At 42.6% G+C, this 20,479-nt stretch overlaps 1 protein-coding gene across 2 annotated transcripts in view; it reads left to right on the top strand.

Moving 5' to 3' along the window:
• The window catches only part of B4GALNT3 (beta-1,4-N-acetyl-galactosaminyltransferase 3), a 549,958-nt gene that overhangs the window by 480,898 nt on the left and 48,581 nt on the right, over positions 1-20,479 (top strand). For both annotated transcript variants that reach the window (XM_085652267.1, XM_085652268.1), the window contains exon 13: positions 1,032-1,111. In XM_085652267.1, the coding sequence (XP_085508393.1) occupies positions 1,032-1,111 (80 nt within the window). The remainder of the gene's footprint in view (positions 1-1,031; positions 1,112-20,479) is intronic.

Genomic DNA, 20,479 nt, shown 5'->3' with positions numbered 1-20,479 from the left:
CCTATCACACTCCCCGTATTGTCATATAATTCACTTTATTTTTCTTTCATTGACTGCAAAGTGAGAGGAGTTTGGAAACACCAATCCTCATGGTAAAATAATAAATAAACAGCAATCGGTCAGAAGACATAGTCTAATATTTGCCATATGCCATTGAAGCACAGCAAATGGGATAAGAAAAATTCAAAATTTAAGGCATCTTTATTAATTGCTTGAACTTTCGGGACCGACAAAAAATCGTCTCCCGATCCACTAGTGGGTCGCAACCCATAGTTTTTGAAACATTTCACTAAGCCACATTGCCTCCCTATGTAAAGCATTCATGGTTTTTAGCCTTGCATCTGTACAAGCATTTGCATCTACAGTTGGAAGATGAATCAGTTGAACCCAGATACTTTCAAGGCTTTACTACTACTACGTTTGCCACAAAGCAAAGAGTATGGGAAATGATCCAGTTAACCTACACGTTGAGAAGATGAAGTACAGAGGGAATAGCCCAACAGTGGCGATCTGGCCATACTGTTATATTTCTGCAGAGTGATTAGTGAGCCCTGAAGCCCAACGCAAGTTCCAGTAAGTCTCCACTAATGCCGTGAAGCCTGATTGAATTCATAAAAAGTTTTGAAATTTTGACAGTAGATTCAAGAATGGTGTCTGTGGCCAGACTAACATGGAAGCTCATCATTACTTTGACATGGAATGAAGTTCTTTTCTTAAAGGTTGGGTGAATGATCTCCTGCTTTAATAATTATTGCTTCTTCCAGTACTGTCCCTTTGATGTCACTTTTCTTTCTTTCTTATCCTGGAAAGATGATAATATTAGATCTTCTACATGTTGCCTACCCATGACTTTGTATGGAGGCCTCTTTTAAATTACTCTTGGTCCAGCCTGGCCTTCCTGGAGTGCAGTATGTCTGACTTCTCAAGCTTCATGATGAGACTGTGCTTTCAGGCTTAGGGTCTTGCTAACAGCAACTTGCTTTTCCCGTCTTGTTTCACTCCAAACCCACAATTCTGTTTTACTTTGCTAGGTTCGGGTTTTATAAATACATGAAAATGGATCGTCCAGAAAGACGAAGCGGGGAAATTGAATCCAATCGAGAAGAACCAGGTATGTTGCAATAATACCAGCATTTTGCCACACCTTCACTTTCTACTAAACTTTACATTGTCACCAATAGAGTAAGTGTGTTAAGAAACTTACAGGCACACACACACACACACACACGTGTGAAGGAACATCTCAACACACTGAAGGTTCCTCATACTATATCTTGTCGTCTCTAGCCGCAGTTGAATTTCACTGGTACAAACAGAAGACTGATATCTCCTCTAGCTTCATGTTTAACCTTAGGATTGAACAACTTTTCAAACTTGTTGAAGGACATATAATATCTGAAACAATAGGGCCAGGTACTTTTTCAGGAAACTCTTTGGCTAATTTTGCTCTCGCTCACTTTCTTTAGCTGCAGTTAACATGATTTGTGTAAAATGTTTTCATTATTAAGAGAGCATAATGGAACAAGATCATACAGCAAATCACTTTTGGCCACGCAAGGGGTATGGAAAGTGTTACATAAATAGCAGCACAACACAATGCAATAAGTGTATCTTTTGGAGGAATTAAGTTTGAACGAAGACTGTGGCAACAAAACCCAGTAGCACATTTCCTCAGTATGGATTTGTTGAGACTAAACCTGTTAAATGCTACTTGTGGGGGGGGGGGGGGGAGATCAGTCAGAGAATGGGAAGGAAATTGACTCATGGACTGCTCTCTCAGGATAAAAACTGGAATGTAAGTCAGTCATTTGCTTGAATTTTTTGGCATGAAGCAGTTGCTGTTGTTGCTCGCCAGTGTGGGTTATCCCTCCCCACGGTAAATCCCCACTGCATCTCAGAGAGAAAAGCTATTTATATCTCTGTGTAGTGGGGCTGATTTGCATTTTGAGTTGCACTTTGAGATTAATCTGGACATAAGCTATCAACAAACATTAATTTACACCAGCAAACAACTAGACCGTGGAACTGTTATTGATATGCAAAACACTTCGCACCATGGACCGTCCATTCCCAGTTGAGTGACTGTCTTTTTTTTTCTGCTCAGAGCAAACCACTTTGAGGTGCTGGGGGGTAACATTAAGCGCTCAATAAAATCGGTTAATAAATAACATTTGAGGCAAGTAGGAAGTCGCCAGACTCCGCTAGTACAGCTGGGATCGTGCTGCTCTGTGAATGTAGGGGGAGCTATGTTTGGTCCTATTTAAGTGGCGATCAGTAGGGAGATTGCGAGGCGAGAACAGTGGTGCCTTGGTGATGCAAATTTTGAACAGCCTCCATAAGTAGATGTATGGAAGCAGTCAGGGTTCAAAAATATTGTAGTGTGCTTATTTGCAAACTTGATGTAAACCATCCTCATATATGCAGAATGTGATTTCCCTTCAAACTATAAAATAGTTAATGTAATGTGTGAACTGTTACATATATATTTCATTTAAATGTAGTTCCTAGCCATATTTACACATGATTATTTTAACGATTTATTGTATGGCATATGTAATGTGAATCTAATGCACTAGAATTTAATATTCATTTGTGTTTAAATGTGCACTCACATATTAAATGTGCACATCTGAGTTAATGCTTTGACTTGTACTGACCAGACTCTTGTGTGTTATAACTTAGTGCTCACACCGTCTGAGTTCAGAACTCTTCCAGACATCTTTCGGATACCCTTTGCAAACTCTCTTGTGTGGACTTCTTGCAGACCTCTCTCCGGATTTCCCACTTCCTTTGGACTTTAAGAGGTTCAGACCTCTATGCTTACCTTTGATTCTTTCTTAGTGTGGCTTAGGCTAATGCCTATTCTCTGACCCATTAAAGACTTTCGACCAAGCTTCTGAAATACTGGCACCTTCCTATTTAATTTTTCCTTGCCTTGTTCCAATTTCCTTTATGGAAATTGCCTGATTTTGAGATTCTCTAGGTTACAGAACCATCCGCTTAGCTTAGACTCTAAATGAGGAGATTTAGATTTCTCAATGTATAGACAAGAGAACTTTAGACTTTTCTCTGAGCATCAAATCCTTATATTGCTCTTTTGTATTGCTGTGACTGAACTCCTTGTCTGTCTAATCCTGGTCAACCTCAATTTCTTTCTGAGGTTTGGCTTGCCTTTTGTTATCCTATACCTTTGGGGCATGATGTTAAAAGTTGTGTACCTGAACTTGATCATTCATCTGTAATAAACCTTCTTAACAATAGTTACCGGTTCCAGGTCCTTACTGTGTAGCCAAATGAGTTACACTAGTGCGTATAAGAAAGGTCCATCAGAGAAAGATATATGGTAAGGAAAGAGGGCCTAGAAAATGCTGGCTCATACTCAATACTTGGATCAGTTATGCAGAATCGCATAAGTCCAATCAATCGATCCGGCATGTTCCATAATGTCAATCTGGCGCTGAAAAAGGCACTGTGTGATATCAAAGGTGCTGGGAACTCGAAGTGTAGTTCTCCTCGGGAAATCTGTGTCTGCAGTGGTAGGCATTTGCAAACGTGGCCTCTACTACTTCTGTCTTTGTTTCCATGCATCTGTGTAAAAGCTCTTAAAAATATTTATTTGCCAAAATTATCTGGAGCTTTAAAAGGCAGTTCATTAGATGTTTCAGACCTCTTTTATGGGAATGGTTTAGTTTCTTTATCAAATAAAACACACTAATGTATTGTATATTAAAACGGTCAACAGATTGAAAGAAATTTAGATACCTTCTTTGCATTTTTAATATATGTTTGACTTTTGGACAGTCACCACACAGTTTTGCATGGAAAATTATTATTGCAAACTGTGGTATTTGAAAGGGCATGAAATTGTAGGTATGTCTAATGACTCTGCTATTCTATTTTCCTTATTCAAAGTTTGTGGATTGGTGTTATCAGGAATTGCTTTCATTAGTAATTGCTTTGTACTTTGAACCCAGTAAAAGAAAGTTCCTAATCATATCTCTGCAACATGTGGCTGCAACCTGTAGCCTGCCAAAAACCTGCATCTTCGCCAGAACTGTGAGAATTTGTCTTGGTTTTCCACTAGAACACATGACTATATAGTAACTATCCACCAAGTGATTAGTTTCTGCTCTACCCATGGACTAATACGAGATTTCCAGATAATACAAGGCAGTGCATCGAGGCAGAACTCTGTATAACTTGAGTGTCACATTTGAATTTTGGGGGAATCATCCTTTAGTCACTTTCAGTTTTAATACAAATATTAACATTACAGGCAACAATATGAGATCAGATAGCAAATGGTATATATCAGTAAATGGAAGACGAGCCATCTCAAAAAGCTATAAGAATGGGGGTTGGAGGGAACCGAAGAAGGGTGAACATTGTGGGTTGCCACAAAAATAGGAGTGATGTGAAGGTGATAAGGCATGTGTCAGCTCTTTAGGTTGGGGGCCTTCAGTCTTGTGGCACTCTTTCAAGGGTAGATTGTCAAATGTGGTGCAACTCCGACAGGGGATGAGTCTCTTCATCAGGGGCTGTGTCTGTCATGAGAAAAGAGGGTGCAGTGTCTTCGTGTGGAGAAGGGCAGCATATGTGAAGAAAGACATTTATTTGGTCCTGTAGTACTCTGCAGATCCCTTTTTCCTAGGAAACTAACCTGATATCTCTATCAGTCATTCATAATTGAATTGGAACAGCAGTGGCTCTCCGGTGTGTGAGACTGTAGACTTTATCTACGTCTAGTGCCATAGCAATACATCATCTTTGGTGGTTTTAAGTGTCTGTTGGAGCAAATCTATTGTGCTTAATGGTCAGTCTGACTTAGGGTAGGAGGAAAACACCACCAATTTGGAATTCTGAAGGTCGGAATGAAACAAAACCTCAGACATCAGTGCTTTGTACATGGTTTTACAATCTGCAGTAACTACCCACAACTCAGAATCCTGATTTATGCTCAAACTCTAAATGAGGTCATTAGTGTGTTCATTCAGTTTTTTTTATCCATTTCGACTTGATTAAAGAACTTCCCTGTTGCTGGGCTATGGACAGTGAAAAGCTTGCTAGATTGATGGGTGGCCCACTTGCTGGTAACTTTCATCAAACTGAGGTCAATTCTTCCCCATCACAATTGACTTTCATGCCATAACCTCCTAAGTTATGGGTCTTTAATACCTTTTTGATTAACCATTTCTTGGTGTTGAGTTATTTTCAGTACTGAGATGTATTTGGAATTATTGTGACTTTCTTGATGTGGAGGGGAAGATGGGTTCTGAGAGTGGAGTTAAGATTATCAAGGGATGGGGCAATGTTGAATATTTGCATGTTTGGTGTCCTCTGGAGGAGATTTTGAATGTGTGATCTAGAAGGGTATGTATGTAGTGGTCTGTAAAATCACATGTTCCAGGATGGAGGCATCAGTGACATCATATGACTGATAGGAAGTGATCTAGAGGTATGTTGCATTTCAGGGTAAAAAGAGATATGACCATTAAGGAGAAAGAAAGGTACATAATGTGGTTTCTTATGGCTTTGGTGTTATTGCCAGGTTGAAGTCACCAAAGTGGGATTTGTCAAGCTCTGAAATGATGATGAAACAGTCAAAATTGGACAAGTTATCCAGGAAGGGTTTGTGCAGGGGCTGTAGACAAGGTGAGGTGAGGTAGACGTGGTTAGCAAAGATGTCAAGAAGGGTGTAACAAATTCAAATGAAGCCTGATAGGGCAAAGGGAAATAGACTATGAGAAGGACAATTAGAGAATGATGGTGAAAACACCACCCTATTTGTGGGTGATGCTGTAGCCATTTGGGATGCGATCATTGAAGAGTGGTGAGCAGATTTTGGTGAGAAGGTCTCTGTGATGAAGGTGGTGAGTAGATAGTAAATTAGAAGCTTACAGAGGTCTGATTCATATGTGTGCTATGTGCTTCTAACAATGAGGAATTGTAGGCATGTGGAATTTGGATGACTTTTCATAGGTTTTGCTGGGAATGAGCTTTTCAAAAGTAAGGGGATGATTTATATCTTGGCGATATAGTTACTCTGTTGTAAGGGTGATGGGATATCTATACTGCCAAGATAATGGTCTGCCCATCCAATTTAGATCCTGGTGGTCCTGCGGTGTAAGAGCCATCGGAGGCAGACCTGTAATTATGCCCACCTAATTCAGATGGATGTAATTGCAGCTGTCTTTGCACCATTGTCAAAGTACCAGGGGTAGGTAACATACAAGCAACCCTTCAACTCTAGACATAGAAACAAGATAATAGTACACTTCAGTACAGTGAACTGGTGATTAATCCCCCTTGACCAGTAACATCTACCCCCTACCTGGTGATGTGAAGGTAACAAAGAGCTCCCTGCTTTAACCTACTTCTTTCTGGCAAAATTAGCACTATCTTTCATAGTGTAGGAGGGTCTGAAACATGCAGGCAGGAACACAATAGAATAAAAAAAGGGACTCACAGATGTGGGTATCTGATTAGCTTAGCCCACCAAGTATTGGTAGTAGGGACATGTGATTGAAAGTAACACCAGTCATCAAATGACCGGGGACATATGGAGCAAACAAGCACTATTGCACGCTACCAAGTAGGCCCCACCATTGGAAGTTCATTTCAGAGACCTTTACAAAATTCCTATATCAGTTGATTCTCTTGTGCCCTCAGTACGTCCTGTAAGTATTGTGAATAAACCAACACTTTTTGGGCCAATAAAGTGTAAACAGTACAAATAGCATTCTGGTACCGAGCCTTTAATGGGCGAGCTGTACCCCTGGAAAATCTGCCCTCAATGGCGTGTCCAGATGTTGGGTGATGGGGGACTGAATTAACCTCAAATCATTTAGCAGTGCATACCAGGTTCAAAATAGCATATCAATATACAGACTATAAAGAAAGGACTGGATTTAGAAAAGCATTCACAATGCAATTGGTCTCTTATTTGCGAGATTTAGAGCTATTGGTGTTGTAAATGGTCCTGCATTCGGTGCTTTGTAAGTTCAAAAAAGCCTGCCAACAACAGTGCTGCATGACAACATGCACTTATTAAAACATATTTTAACAAGCAGGCTACCTCTGCGTGTAAGTGCTGAGCACGTCCTCCCGATGTTCAGTGACAAGGAGAGCTGATTTTTTTAATGCGATTGCATTACAGAAGTGAACGCACGTCCCTCTATAGATTGATTGCTTGCTTGCTCAAGCGAGGGCATAATTTAGAAATGTCACTTCACACTGGTAGAATTCATTATCACACTATTGGAAGAGATAGGCTGAATTTAAGGGCATTAAAGAAGTGTTTCAAATCTTGTCATATGCAAAACGCCCAGAAACAGGCATGCAAGGCTACCATCAAATTACAAAATGCCAAGCATGATCAAAAGATTTTTGTGCAATTAATTAACCTAGACCTGAAAAAGTAGAGGCGGACTCTAAGTCAAATATTGTTCAGTCATGGTAGAACGTGAGTGCAGCATCTGGCCTGTTCGAAGATGTGGAGTGCCTCAGGACTCTGCTTAGTGTCCACTACTTTTCAACATCTATCTGATGCCACTGGCGGCTCTCATGGCTAAGAGTGGGGTCAAGGTGATATCCTATGTGGATGACACTCAGCTGTTGTTTTCCTTTAGAGATCGATCGGCGTCAGTTTTTGATTTATTCAGAAACTGTCTTAAAAATATAGCTACCTAGATGAATGGAACTTCTTAAAGCTCGACGCCGATAAAACGGAGGTTCTATTATTTAACCAAGGACAGGCCTCTGGTGACCTAGAGAACCTGGCCCTCCACCAGTGCCTAAGACTCTCTTAAGAACCTTGGTGTCAGATGGGACAAAGACCTGACCCTATCGACCCAAGTCTGTCAAGTCTTGGCGGCCTGTTTTGGAAAGATGAGAACCATCAGAAAACTTCTTGACTTTCTGTCGGACAAAAGCAGAAGAACCGTGGTGCATGCCCTGGTGACCTCTCACCTCGACTATGCCAATGGCCTTTACCTGGGCTTGCCCAGAAGGCTGTGTCTGATTAGAAGGCTGCAAATAGTGCAGAACGCAGCTGCAAGGCTGGTCTGCAAGGTTCCACTGCGCCATCACATATCTCCGCAGCTCAAACAACTCCATTGGCTCCCAGTCGCCAGGAGAATTGAATTCAAGGCCCTTACAATTGCTTATCAAGCCTACCAAGGCAGGGAGGGGCCCTAGCTATCTGAGAACGAGAATCCACCCTTACCAGCAGGAGAGGTCCTTGAGATCCAACCACAGATGCTACCTCACTGTTCCTCGCTTTTTCAAAACCAGGCTCGGAGGTAGATTGTTTGTGGTGGAAACCACTAAACTGTGGAATGACTTGCCTCTCCACCTATGCATGTTGAACTCGGAGCTGGAGTTCAGAAATACACTAAAAACGTGGCTTTTCAAGAACAGGGATTAGCAGCTTGGTCGCTTTGCTCTGATGTCCTCCGCTTTAGCGCCGGTACACCTCATCTGAGGTAGCTGTGCGCTTTATAAATGCCTTTTATTATTAATATTATAATTCTATAATTTGCAGTTCTGACCTTTTTTTAACAGGTCAGGGATGACATTTATTGTATGGAGTTGTCATTAACTCCACAGAATACTTTAGTTTTATCCTTTGACGCGCATGGGGTGCAGGGAAAGCAAGGGGAAGGAAGATGGATAGGAGAGGGAAGGGGTGAGAGCAGTGGTCGAATTGCATTCAAAACAAGCATTGGCTACATAGGAGCTGGAACGATAAACAAGCATTTGCAATGCAATAGGTCTCGCATTTATACGAGTTTGAGCTATTGGCATTGTAAATGACAGTGCCTTTTATTTATGTTTTAAAAACACCAAACTTAAATAAAAAGCATTGTCATTTACAATGCCAATAGCTAAAACTCGTATAAATGCGAGACCTATTGCATTGCAAATGCTTGTTCCCTGTTCCAATTACAGTTGAAAAATAGGTTACGTTCTGGTGCTTATTGGCAAAATAACAAAGGGTTTGGCATTGATTCCGCACACGTGCCCCAAGGCAGAGCATGCACAGGCTAGTTACTGAAGAAATATGTACATACTATACCCAGGCTGCCGTTCTCTGGATTTAAATATAGTTATTAAAAAGAAGAAAAAAAAATGGAGTTGTACGTAGACACTAAGAAACATTAAATATGTTTATTAAAAATAAATCACCATGATTATTTCATGTTAAATTGTCAAGATCAAGAAATACTTCGAAATCGATTTTTAATTCATGAATTTCTGGAAGATTATTGAATTATCTTATGATACGGACAACTGTGCCTCAACTTTAAAGTAAACAAGCCAATTCCGTTGTGGAGGGCGGGGGGGTCTTTGAAGTGAAATTAAAATGGATACTCCGCCCTCCTACTTGCAATGACAGAATATTACGATGCATTTTTCATACCATGTTACTTGTATCCCCGAGTTTTGGTTCATACACATGAACCTGCCAGGCCCTTGAAGAGAAAGTATTTTAGCAGGTACACCGGACACCAGGGTTGGGGGAGATTCGCTTCTATTAGAAGGAGTCAGGAGCCCGCCCCTACACCATAGTATTTCTTCTTCCTGCGACCGCCTGTATACAACTCGAGGCTCGTGCTACGGTGCTAACACAGGGTATTATACCTAGGCGGTGTACACTTCAGAGCGCCAGAACAGAGGACGCCAGGCCTTTAAATTCATACCAGTTTCTTGCACGTTTCTGTATATATTGCCCTACATGTAAGGCAAGAAAATGCCTACGCCAGTGAATTTTGAAAGGCTGGTTTGGTTACAAACGCATCTACAGTCTAAACATAAAAATAACGTTTCAGTAAGAGTCGGAAATCAACGAGGGACCTGGAGATCTGAAAAACACGCATGTTAAACGTGAATAAAAACAAATGCACAAGTTGCAATAGCTTTATCATCTTAAGACTGGCCATTGGCCAAAAAACAGTCACCAGAGAGAACCCTGAGAGCCCGGCTTCAAAGGATACCGCAAACACAGCACAGCAGCGAGGGGTGGGCAACACGTCCACATGGGGGGGGGGGGCAGCCTCTGGGGGTAATAAAGTAAGGACAAATTCAGATGACCTGTTTTCAAGTCGTCTGAAAACGGATACAAAGGTAGGTCTGTGCATTTTCTGAGCACTAGAATTTCCCTTAAACCTGCTACAAACACTTGCCTCCCCCGAACAGAAATGTGATTTGAAGGGAAAAAAACATCGACAACAAAACATTTTGCACTACCCACACATCAGAACACCGAATTAGCTTCCTACATTAGAAAACAAAAAGCACAAAAGGTAAGGCAGTTTTAGACCTCTCCAAGCCACGCTCTCCTCTAATCTCCTCTAACGTGAATCAGAGTGGAGACCACTCTCTCGTGTAAGTGCCCAGCAACAACTGCCCGGGGGTGAAAAACTGTCCATTGAATATGTGCAAACAGTTCGCCGCACATGAACCGCATGTGCTGCTTTAAGTCTTCCACCCAAACAAAACCTACAAACCAAAGATGGTCTTAATTAACAAGAATCACCATTTACAACAATAACAAGAAGGAAGGGGGTGGCAAATGGTGTGCACTTTGATGTCCTCAGTGGCCGTGCGGCTCACTGAGGACATCAAAGGGGCCACGAAAGTGAAAGCAAACGAGTGCTTTCAGGCCTCCAAATGGTGCGCGCGCCCGGACGGCGCACATGCACTGTATTTGGAGGCCTGAAAAGCCACTGTTTGCACTTCCAAAACTCGCTTACTATAAGTCTCGCCAGAGCAGCGCTAAAGCGCTGTCTCAGACGAGACCTAAAAAAGAAGTGACAGTGGAGCATAAGACACAGACTGGAGTCGGAGCTGAGAGGGGAGGGGTAAGGCGTTTAGGCCAGTGTGCGGCTGAGGTGGGGCTTGGAAGCAGGCTCTACCACTGCAGTTTTCTTTAAAGAAGAGGCTGTCTACTCCCTCCCACCAAGAAGATTAACAGACCTGTTTACAGGGCATAAAAAAAAGGGCTTGTCAGCGTGGAATTTAGCGCAATAACAAAATGCACTCACATTGAGTCCTCAATAGAGTGAGGATATGGCTTAATATATAGAGCTGCCCACTTAGGAACTGGTGAACAGGGTTTGAGTCCCGCTGTCTGCTATAAAAAAAAAAAAGTAAACAATGATGATTTGAAAAAGAATTCAATAAAATTACAAATACCTAAAAGTGTACAGTAAGAGGATTGAGTGATAGTATCATTGGGTGAATGCTACAGAAGGAAGAGCCTACATTAAAAAATAAGCACAGCAAATTAATCGAGCGGGAACCTTCCAGCCTGCGTGAAGCAAATGAAACCCGCACAAGCAGAGGCAGGCCAGTGCTTTACAAGTATTCGAAAATAACATGAAGAGTAAGAGCAAATGTAATAGGGGCAGTCTTCACAGGAGGTTACAAAAGAAGAAAGAGAGGGACTATTAAGCATATTAAACAATGAAAAATAGGCATTTAGAAAAGACAGTAAACGTAGCCAATTACAAAAGGGGCGGTGCTTAAAGCCCATATTCTAGATACAGTATGTCTTGAAGATCTAGACAAGACCTAAAAAGCCACCACAGTGTATTACAATATTTCAAAGGTACAATACAGAAATAGTAAAATGAAGATGCAGCAATAGCCTCTTTTAAATCCATAGGGCCATTGTCATAAGGGCTCCGAATGATAGGAACAATAAAGAATATTTGGCAAAATCAGAAATAAACCGACTTCAAATGTGCAGCAAAATCAGTAGGAAATCAGGCAGCATCACTAGTAGAAGGCAAAAGTGTTTCAAGCTCACGCCCAAATTCAAGGATTTTTTTAGATAATTTCTCCATAGGAAAGCATTGGAACTTCGAAGTCAGCATGGAGTGAGCAAATAACTGCATTTTCAACATATCACATCACATTACAGTATTATGAATAGACAAATAACCCATCACCTTGGCACCAACCTAATTACATGAATGTTGATTCAGCCCTTCTGACCTAATGTCGTCCGAAAGTGGCGTCAGAACGAACTAGTTACATAAACAACAGTGAACCATTGAGAATAAATCTAATACTGTGTCCAAGTGGAAGGCCTTAGAAATTGTTACTAAAGATTCCTCTCACAAGCTCTTGAGAACAGTGTCATTCAGAAATAAACAAATCTATATCTTGCTGCATGTAGAGTCTTGCAAAAACAACAATTGATGGACAGAATGCAGAACAATGTCATACATTCACCCCAGTAGAGAGATCTGGGCCTAAATCCATAGTTTTTTTGCTCACCATGCCGTTCCAGTTTGAACCCAGCCATATGCAAATCAGTCTTGACCCTGTGCCTCATGCGAACAGTCCAGCCCGAACTGCCAAGCCAGGTCCTCCCTGGACTGGAAACAAGCATCCTAGGACCGGTTTCGGGGTTTCACCCCTCTTCAGCCAGGATAGCTTGATTCCAGTGGCATGGAGAGCAAGGGACCCACTTCTGGGCATACCCTTCCCACTCGGGGTGACAAATGCAAAAACAATAATTGATGGACAGAATGCAGAACAATGTCATACATTCACCCCAGTAGAGAGATCTGGGCCTAAATCCATCGTTTTTTTGCTCACCACGCCGTTCCAGTTTGAACCCAGCCATATGCAAATCAGTCTTGACCCTGTGCCTCATGGGAACAGTCCAGCCCGAACTGCCAAGCCAGGTCCTCCCTGGACTGGAAACAAGCATCCTAGGACCGGTTTCGGGGTTTCACCCCTCTTCAGCCAGGATAGCTTGATTCCAGTGGCATGGAGAGCAAGAGACCCGCGTCTGGGCATACCCTTCCCACTCGGTGTGACAAATGCAAAAACAACAATTGATGGACAGAATGCAGAACAATGTCATACATTCACCCCAGTAGAGAGATCTGGGCCTAAATCCATCGTTTTTTTGCTCACCATGCCGTTCCAGTTTGAACCCAGCCATATGCAAATCAGTCTTGACCCTGTGCCTCATGGGAACAGTCCAGCCCGAACTGCCAAGACAGGTCCTCCCTGGACTGGAAACAAGCATCCTAGGACCGGTTTCGCGGTTTCACCCCTCTTCAGCCAGGATAGCTTGATTCCAGTGGCATGGAGAGCAAGGGGCCCACGTCTGGGCATACCCTTCCCACTCGGCGTGACAAATGCAAAAACAACAATTGATGGACAGAATGCAGAACAATGTCATACATTCACCCCAGTAGAGAGATCTGGGCCTAAATCCATCGTTTTTTTGCTCACCATGCCGTTCCAGTTTGAACCCAGCCATATGCAAATCAGTCTTGACCCTGTGCCTCATGGGAACAGTCCAGCCCGAACTGCCAAGCCAGGTCCTCCCTGGACTGGAAACAAGCATCCTAGGACCGGTTTCGGGGTTTCACCCCTTTTCAGCCAGGATAGCTTGATTCCAGTGGCATGGAGAGCCAGGGACCCACTTCTGGGCATACCCTTCCCACTCGGGGTGACAAATGCAAAAACAACAATTGATGGAGAGAATGCAGAACAATGTCATACATTCACCCCAGTAGAGAGATCTGGGCCTAAATCCATCGTTTTTTTGCTCACCATGCCGTTCCAGTTTGAACCCAGCCATATGCAAATCAGTCTTGACCCTGTGCCTCATGGGAACAGTCCAGCCCGAACTGCCAAGCCAGGTCCTCCCTGGACTGGAAACAAGCATCCTAGGACCGGTTTCGGGGTTTCACCCCTCTTCAGCCAGGATAGCTTGATTCCAGTGGCATGGAGAGCAAGGGACCCACTTCTGGGCATACCCTTCCCACTCGGGGTGACAAATGCAAAAACAACAATTGATGGACAGAATGCAGAACAATGTCATACATTCACCCCAGTAGAGAGATCTGGGCCTAAATCCATCGTTTTTTTGCTCACCATGCCGTTCCAGTTTGAACCCAGCCATATGCAAATCAGTCTTGACCCTGTGCCTCATGGGAACAGTCCAGCCCGAACTGCCAAGGCAGGTCCTCCCTGGACTGGAAACAAGCATCCTAGGACCGGTTTCGAGGTTTCACCCCTCTTCAGCCAGGATAGCTTGATTCCAGTGGCATGGAGAGCAAGGGACCCACTTCTGGGCATACCCTTCCCACTCGGGGTGACAAATGCAAAAACAACAATTGATGGACAGAATGCAGAACAATGTCATACATTCACCCCAGTAGAGAGATCTGGGCCTAAATCCATCGTTTTTTTGCTCACCATGCCATTCCAGTTTGAACCCAGCCATATGCAAATCAGTCTTGACCCTGTGCCTCATGGGAACAGTCCAGCCCGAACTGCCAAGCCAGGTCCTCCCTGGACTGGAAACAAGCATCCTAGGACCGGTTCCGGGGTTTCACCCCTCTTCAGCCAGGATAGCTTGATTCCAGTGGCATGGAGAGCACGGGACCCACGTCTGGGCATACCCTTCCCACTCGGGGTGACAAATGCAAAAACAACAATTGATGGACAGAATGCAGTTCGGGCTGGACTGTTCCCATGAGGCACAGGGTCAGACTGATTTGCATATGGCCATGTCTGAACTGGGGTGGCAGAGTGGGCTAAAGAATGGTGATGGATCAAACCCAGATCTGTTGACTGGGTGTGAGTGTTTGTTGGTTCTGATGCTCCGTCCATCACCACCCCCTTTTGTACTGCTTTGTTCGCCATAAGTTAGCAGGGTATGCTCAGACGTGAGTCCCTTGCTCACTTTGCCACTGGATTCAAGCAAGCCTGGCTGAAGACGGCTGAAATGCCAGAAACCGGTCCTAGAAAGCTTGATTCTGGTCCAGGGAAGGCATGGCTTGGCAGTTCGGGCTGGACTGTTCCCATGAGGCACAGGGTCAGACTGATTTGCATATGGCCATGTCTGAACTGGGGTGGCAGAGTGGGCTAAAGAATGGTGATGGATCAAACCCAGATCTGTTGACTGGGTGTGAGTGTTTGATTGGTTCTGATGCTCCGTCCATCACCACCCCCTTTTGTACTGCTTTGTTCGCCATAAGTTGGCAGGGTATGCTCAGACGTGAGTCCCTTGCTCACTTTGCCACTGGATTCAAGCAAGCCTGGCTGAAGACGGCTGAAATGCCAGAAACCGGTCCTAGAAAGCTTGATTCTGGTCCAGGGAAGGCATGGCTTGGCAGTTCGGGCTGGACTGTTCCCATGAGGCACAGGATCAGACTGATTTGCATATGGCCATGTCTGAACTGGGGTGGCAGGGTGGGCTAAAGAATGGTGATGGATCAAACCCAGATCTGTTGACTGGGTGTGAGTGTTTGATTGGTTCTGATGCTCTGTCCATCACCACCCCCTTTTGGACTGCTTTGTTCGCCATAAGTTGGCAGGGTATGCTCAGACGTGAGTCCCTTGCTCACTTTGCCACTGGATTCAAGCAAGCCTGGCTGAAGATGGCTGAAATGCCAGAAACCGGTCCTAGAAAGCTTGATTCTGGTCCATGGAAGGCATGGCTTGGCAGTTCGGGCTGGACTGTTCCCATGAGGCACAGGGTCAGACTGATTTGCATATGGCCATGTCTGAACTGGGGTGGCAGAGTGGGCTAAAGAATGGTGATGGATCAAACCCAGATCTGTTGACTGGGTGTGAGTGTTTGATTGGTTCTGATGCTCCGTCCATCACCACCCCCTTTTGGACTGCTTTGTTCACCATAAGTTGGCAGGGTATGCTCAGACGTGAGTCCCTTGCTCACTTTGCCACTGGATTCAAGCAAGCCTGGCTGAAGACGGCTGAAATGCCAGAAACCGGTCCTAGAAAGCTTGATTCTGGTCCAGGGAAGGCATGGCTTGGCAGTTCGGGCTGGACTGTTCCCATGAGGCACAGGGTCAGACTGATTTGCATATGGCCATGTCTGAACTGGGGTGGCAGAGTGGGCTAAAGAATGGTGATGGATCAAACCCAGATCTGTTGACTGGGTGTGAGTGTTTGATTGGTTCTGATGCTCCGTCCATCACCACCCCCTTTTGTACTGCATGTAGAGTCTGTCAGGAATTTAAAACCAAGAATAAACATAATGATAACGCATCCATTTTGGACAAGATGGCGTTGAGGCCTCTTTGGGGCCTCGTTAGCCTAAGTCAGAAAAAACACCCTTTCACATGCCATCGCAAGTCTGTTTCAATTGTAATAGCTTCATGTCGGCATTCACATATGAATTCAAGTGTAGATTAATTGCTCTGTACATTATTATTATTAATGCATGATTTGATTTAAATGCATAAAAGCTATAACTACTTATGGGTGAAGGGATTCAGTTAAAAACTTTATAAAGCTCAATGTCAATAGAGAGATCTTACCATTTATATGATTGAACTGTGGATTGGTGAGAGGTAAAAAAACACAAGCATCAAGATAAATACCATAAAGAACACCCAGCCAACTATATGTGTATGTAGTATTACAGTCTACAACTATTAAACAACCCACATTTTTAAGAAAAAGGGCAGTCTCTCTTGCGGCACTAGAATGCAAGTGCAGTCTTTCTTGCTGAAATCCCTTTTCTTTTATACCGCTGGTCCTAGAAAGACCTCCTCCTCTTATGAAGCCTATATTCCTATGCATAGGTCCTTATGCCTCTCATAGCGACTCGGAGCAGATGTAATTAAGACTAATTGTACTTGGGTGCACTCTGTTTGGTCACATATGATAATGCTCAGAAAACTTACAGACCTCTTAACAGCAATTGCTTTAAAGGTCATTACTTCTAACTGGAAATCGAAAGAGAATATTTCTATTAACTGTTGGTGGAGTTTAGTATGCCACAATCACAGATTGGACAGATTTAATCTGAACTCTCTACAATTAGCAGTTAAAAGTGACAAATTGTGGTTACCAATTATTTATATCAAAATGCTTTTGTGAATGTTACTATGTCTTCAAAAGACTAGCCACCTTGTTTGATTAAGTTGGTGTATGCTATGAGTTATTATTCATGTTATATTTCACTCAGATTGTAATAGGAGATTTTGTTATTTCTTACTATATTATAATTTTTTATCTCAACATACACTTGATGTCCTGCTCATCTTTCCACTCGCTTACTTTTTCTCCTCCTAGCTTTCCTCCGTCTTTTCTATTATATCACCACTCCATACATTCCCTTATTAATTTTGCTTTTTTTATTTCTCTTTATTTTGATATAATGTTCACATCCTACTATATTGTTGAATATATAATGTACTGGCTTATGTTTTCATTTATTGTATGTATTTTACAATGAAAAAATCTTTTAAAGAAATGGTAAATTACATCTCATAAAAAGCACAATGCATGAAAATAAAGCAGCATTAGAGAACAGATGTTACTAGATTGTTACTCTTACTAAACATATTACAGGTGTTAAAATTCACTACATACATAATACGTCCTCTGCAAGGACATATGCAGACAACAATATTGTTATAGAATGGGCTCTCTAAAAGTGCACAGTGTATTGTGAAAAATTACATTACTTGATCATAAGTGAACTCAGTGGTACAAATCTGTATCGTATAACTCCCCATGCCCCCTCCAGGTCTGGGGTGTAGCCCTAGAATGAACTGTTTGAGTCAACATTGTACTATCCCTCCCAATACCCTCCTTATTGTGTCTGCTACGCCTGACCAAAACCACTATTTTGCATGCCCATATCATATGTAATCGATCAGCACTGTATCCCATACACCTAAGACAGGTCACCAGTGTGTGCCTGTATATCTTGTGCATAATTACCAGTGTGTAATACACTCTGGAGATATTTCCATTGCGTTAGGTTAAATCTGGCATTACTACTTCATTTCTTAGTGCATCTGTGCGTACTCTATCTGATTCATTATCTGCCAATCGTTCTTCCCAATGTTCCTGGAAGCCATCCTTCCTGTCTCTTCGCTGCCAATCTTTCTTAGATCAGTGAGATAATTTGCCCTCTCTCTTGCAGTTGAATCAGATCCGCCAAAGGTTTTGAGTCTGAGGGCCTACAAGAGAACCCATTCCAGCCCTTCTTTATCACCACCACCATTTCCCCACTACATCGAAACTGTAAAATGGGTACCTAAAACGAAATTTTGGTTTCATCGAATGTGAGCAATCTTTCTTAGTCACACAGGTCACCCTGCACTAAGATTTCTCCCCTAATCCAGCCTGTAATCCAGACAAACCCCACAGGAATGTTTTAGCATGTATGGAAGCTGACTGCAACACCTTTCATCTGACCCACGCCCATATTCCAGCTATATGTGCTATCACATGTGCACGTGTTTGTTCCCTTTCTCTGTGTCTCATAAAATGGTCCTGAATTTCATCACGTCCTTAACACTCAGAAATCAGTTAAGTTGACCTGTCTGGTGATTCATCTAGCTAAAAAACGAGAAATGCATAGCTGTGCTGCTAGATAACAGCAGTCCAGGTCCAGGGGGCACAAGCCACCTCTATCATACAGCTTTTTTAAGACCGCCAATTTCGCTCTCGGTCTCTTACTGGCCCACAACAAGTAGGATAATGTTTGACTCCAGAAAAACGCACACCGGAATCACGGAGAAGACCCCTTGCAACACTTAGTGGTAGTGTACAAGGGTAGTCATTTTAGTCAAGGCCGCCCTCCTCATTATGGACAAAAAAAAAGATGACCACAAAAGTGCCGATCTCTTCATTCCCTCCAGTACTGTCTGTATGTTCTTTTCAGTGACTTCAGCATGAATGTGAGTAATCTGTAGCCGCAGTTATTTAAAGTTATTCGGTCACCACGCAAGCTTCCCTTCAGCCAGGTTGCTCTACGGTTCTGCCATCAGTGACTTCAAAGACAGGAGTATAGACTTTTTAGGTTTAACCCTTCGACTAGAAATTGCCTGAAGGAGCTCAGGATACCTACTATGTATAGGTTTCACTCTGTTGTGTCTCCCAAAAATGCTATTGTGGACATTATGGACTAAGTCCTTGATCCTAATCCCCCCATTCTTTCATATCTGCACACAGTCTCGCCACTAGGGGTACCCTTCCTTTATCAAATGGTAGGGAGACATGTCTCATACCTCTCCACAGCGACCATCGTTCTGAGATTACCCTCCCAATCTTAACTCTTCCTGTTGAAAAAGTATAGAGTTTTCTGATCCAAGCAATAATTACCTTGGGCCTGGAGTTATAGCAGTGAGGTGCTGCAAACAGGTATTCCCATCGCACTGTATACAATGTTTTTTCAATAGCGTCACTGCTACGTAGTCCTCTCCATGCAGTCTAAAAAATATTGGGTATATGCCAGTATCCTCATGCTAATGATCTTGTTCCTATGTGGAACAAATCCTTACTGATCTAGATGGATCAGCTGCGATATAACTTCCAGCAACCATCTTGTAGTTGTCTCACTAAGAATTTTTTTATAAATGCATTCAGCATTGAAACGGGTCTCACGCCGTGTTGCTCACTAATGTATAAACGCTGATGCAGCAGATGGCTTTGGACGCTGATACTGACGGTTAGAGTGAAGTGTCTCCTTGTTTCCAGGAGGCCACTTTGCATAAGTAATACAGAAATCATTTGGTGCCTCTTTTCATTGAACCCTCCATATTAGATCCTAATAAAAAATAGGAATCTGGAATATATTTGGACATTCTTTCTTTATATCTCTTTCTTTCTTAATGCTCAGAATTATAGTTTGTCCTGAAGATGATCCTTTAAACTGTACAGGGTTGAAACGCCATCAACGTCACAGACAATAGACCAGTTTAACTTTTTTCTATTGCACAGTAGTTGGATACTTTTTGATTAATTATGTGCCAACATTATACAGAGGGAGCTTTATTATTCTATCGCCCATCCTGCAAATCCATTTGTTCATATGTAATTTATACACATGGTATGCACACTAGAGCACTGATTACATTAAATTAACTTATTAAATATTGATTGATTAATATGATGAAACCAGCTACTGTATGGCTTTTTAAAAAGAATCCTTTAAGTCATTTATTGTAACTTGTTACTCTACAATAATTCATTGCTTTTGAGCAGTCTATTGAATAAGGTCGTTGTCAAATTCCTTTGTCAAACTCTTGGCTCAGAAGTGCCACGATGGACCCTTAGACAGCTCCTCAACCATACATATGTCAGAAACACATGAAAGGATCTAAGAGTGTCCTGTCCAGGTATTCTACTTTGGCACAGAGCTTAGAAATATCCCTACTGGCAAATATGTAATCAGTTCTACTGTACAAACCATATGGAGTTGAGAGAAACAAATATGTCTGAACCGCCATGTATGTGACCATCTCATAGTGCAGAAATGGCTCACTTATTTCACTCATAGTAACACTGTCCTAACCAGTCATAGTGGAACTCTTTCGGACATTCCCGACATAATGCAGTTGAAGTCTTCGGCCCACAGTATTTGCATGTCGGCCCTTGAATTAATTACGCCGCATTTGTTACAATTGTTACTGTGGCCTTTCATCCTTAGAGACCTTTCGTGGGTAGTTCTGCTCTTGTG

This window comes from Triturus cristatus, chromosome 4_1 (assembly GCF_964204655.1).
Source record: "Triturus cristatus chromosome 4_1, aTriCri1.1, whole genome shotgun sequence".
NCBI classification, from domain to species: Eukaryota; Metazoa; Chordata; class Amphibia; order Caudata; family Salamandridae; genus Triturus; species Triturus cristatus.
The sequence above is the reverse complement of the archived record's forward strand: the minus strand, read 5'-3'. Positions and strand labels throughout refer to the sequence as shown.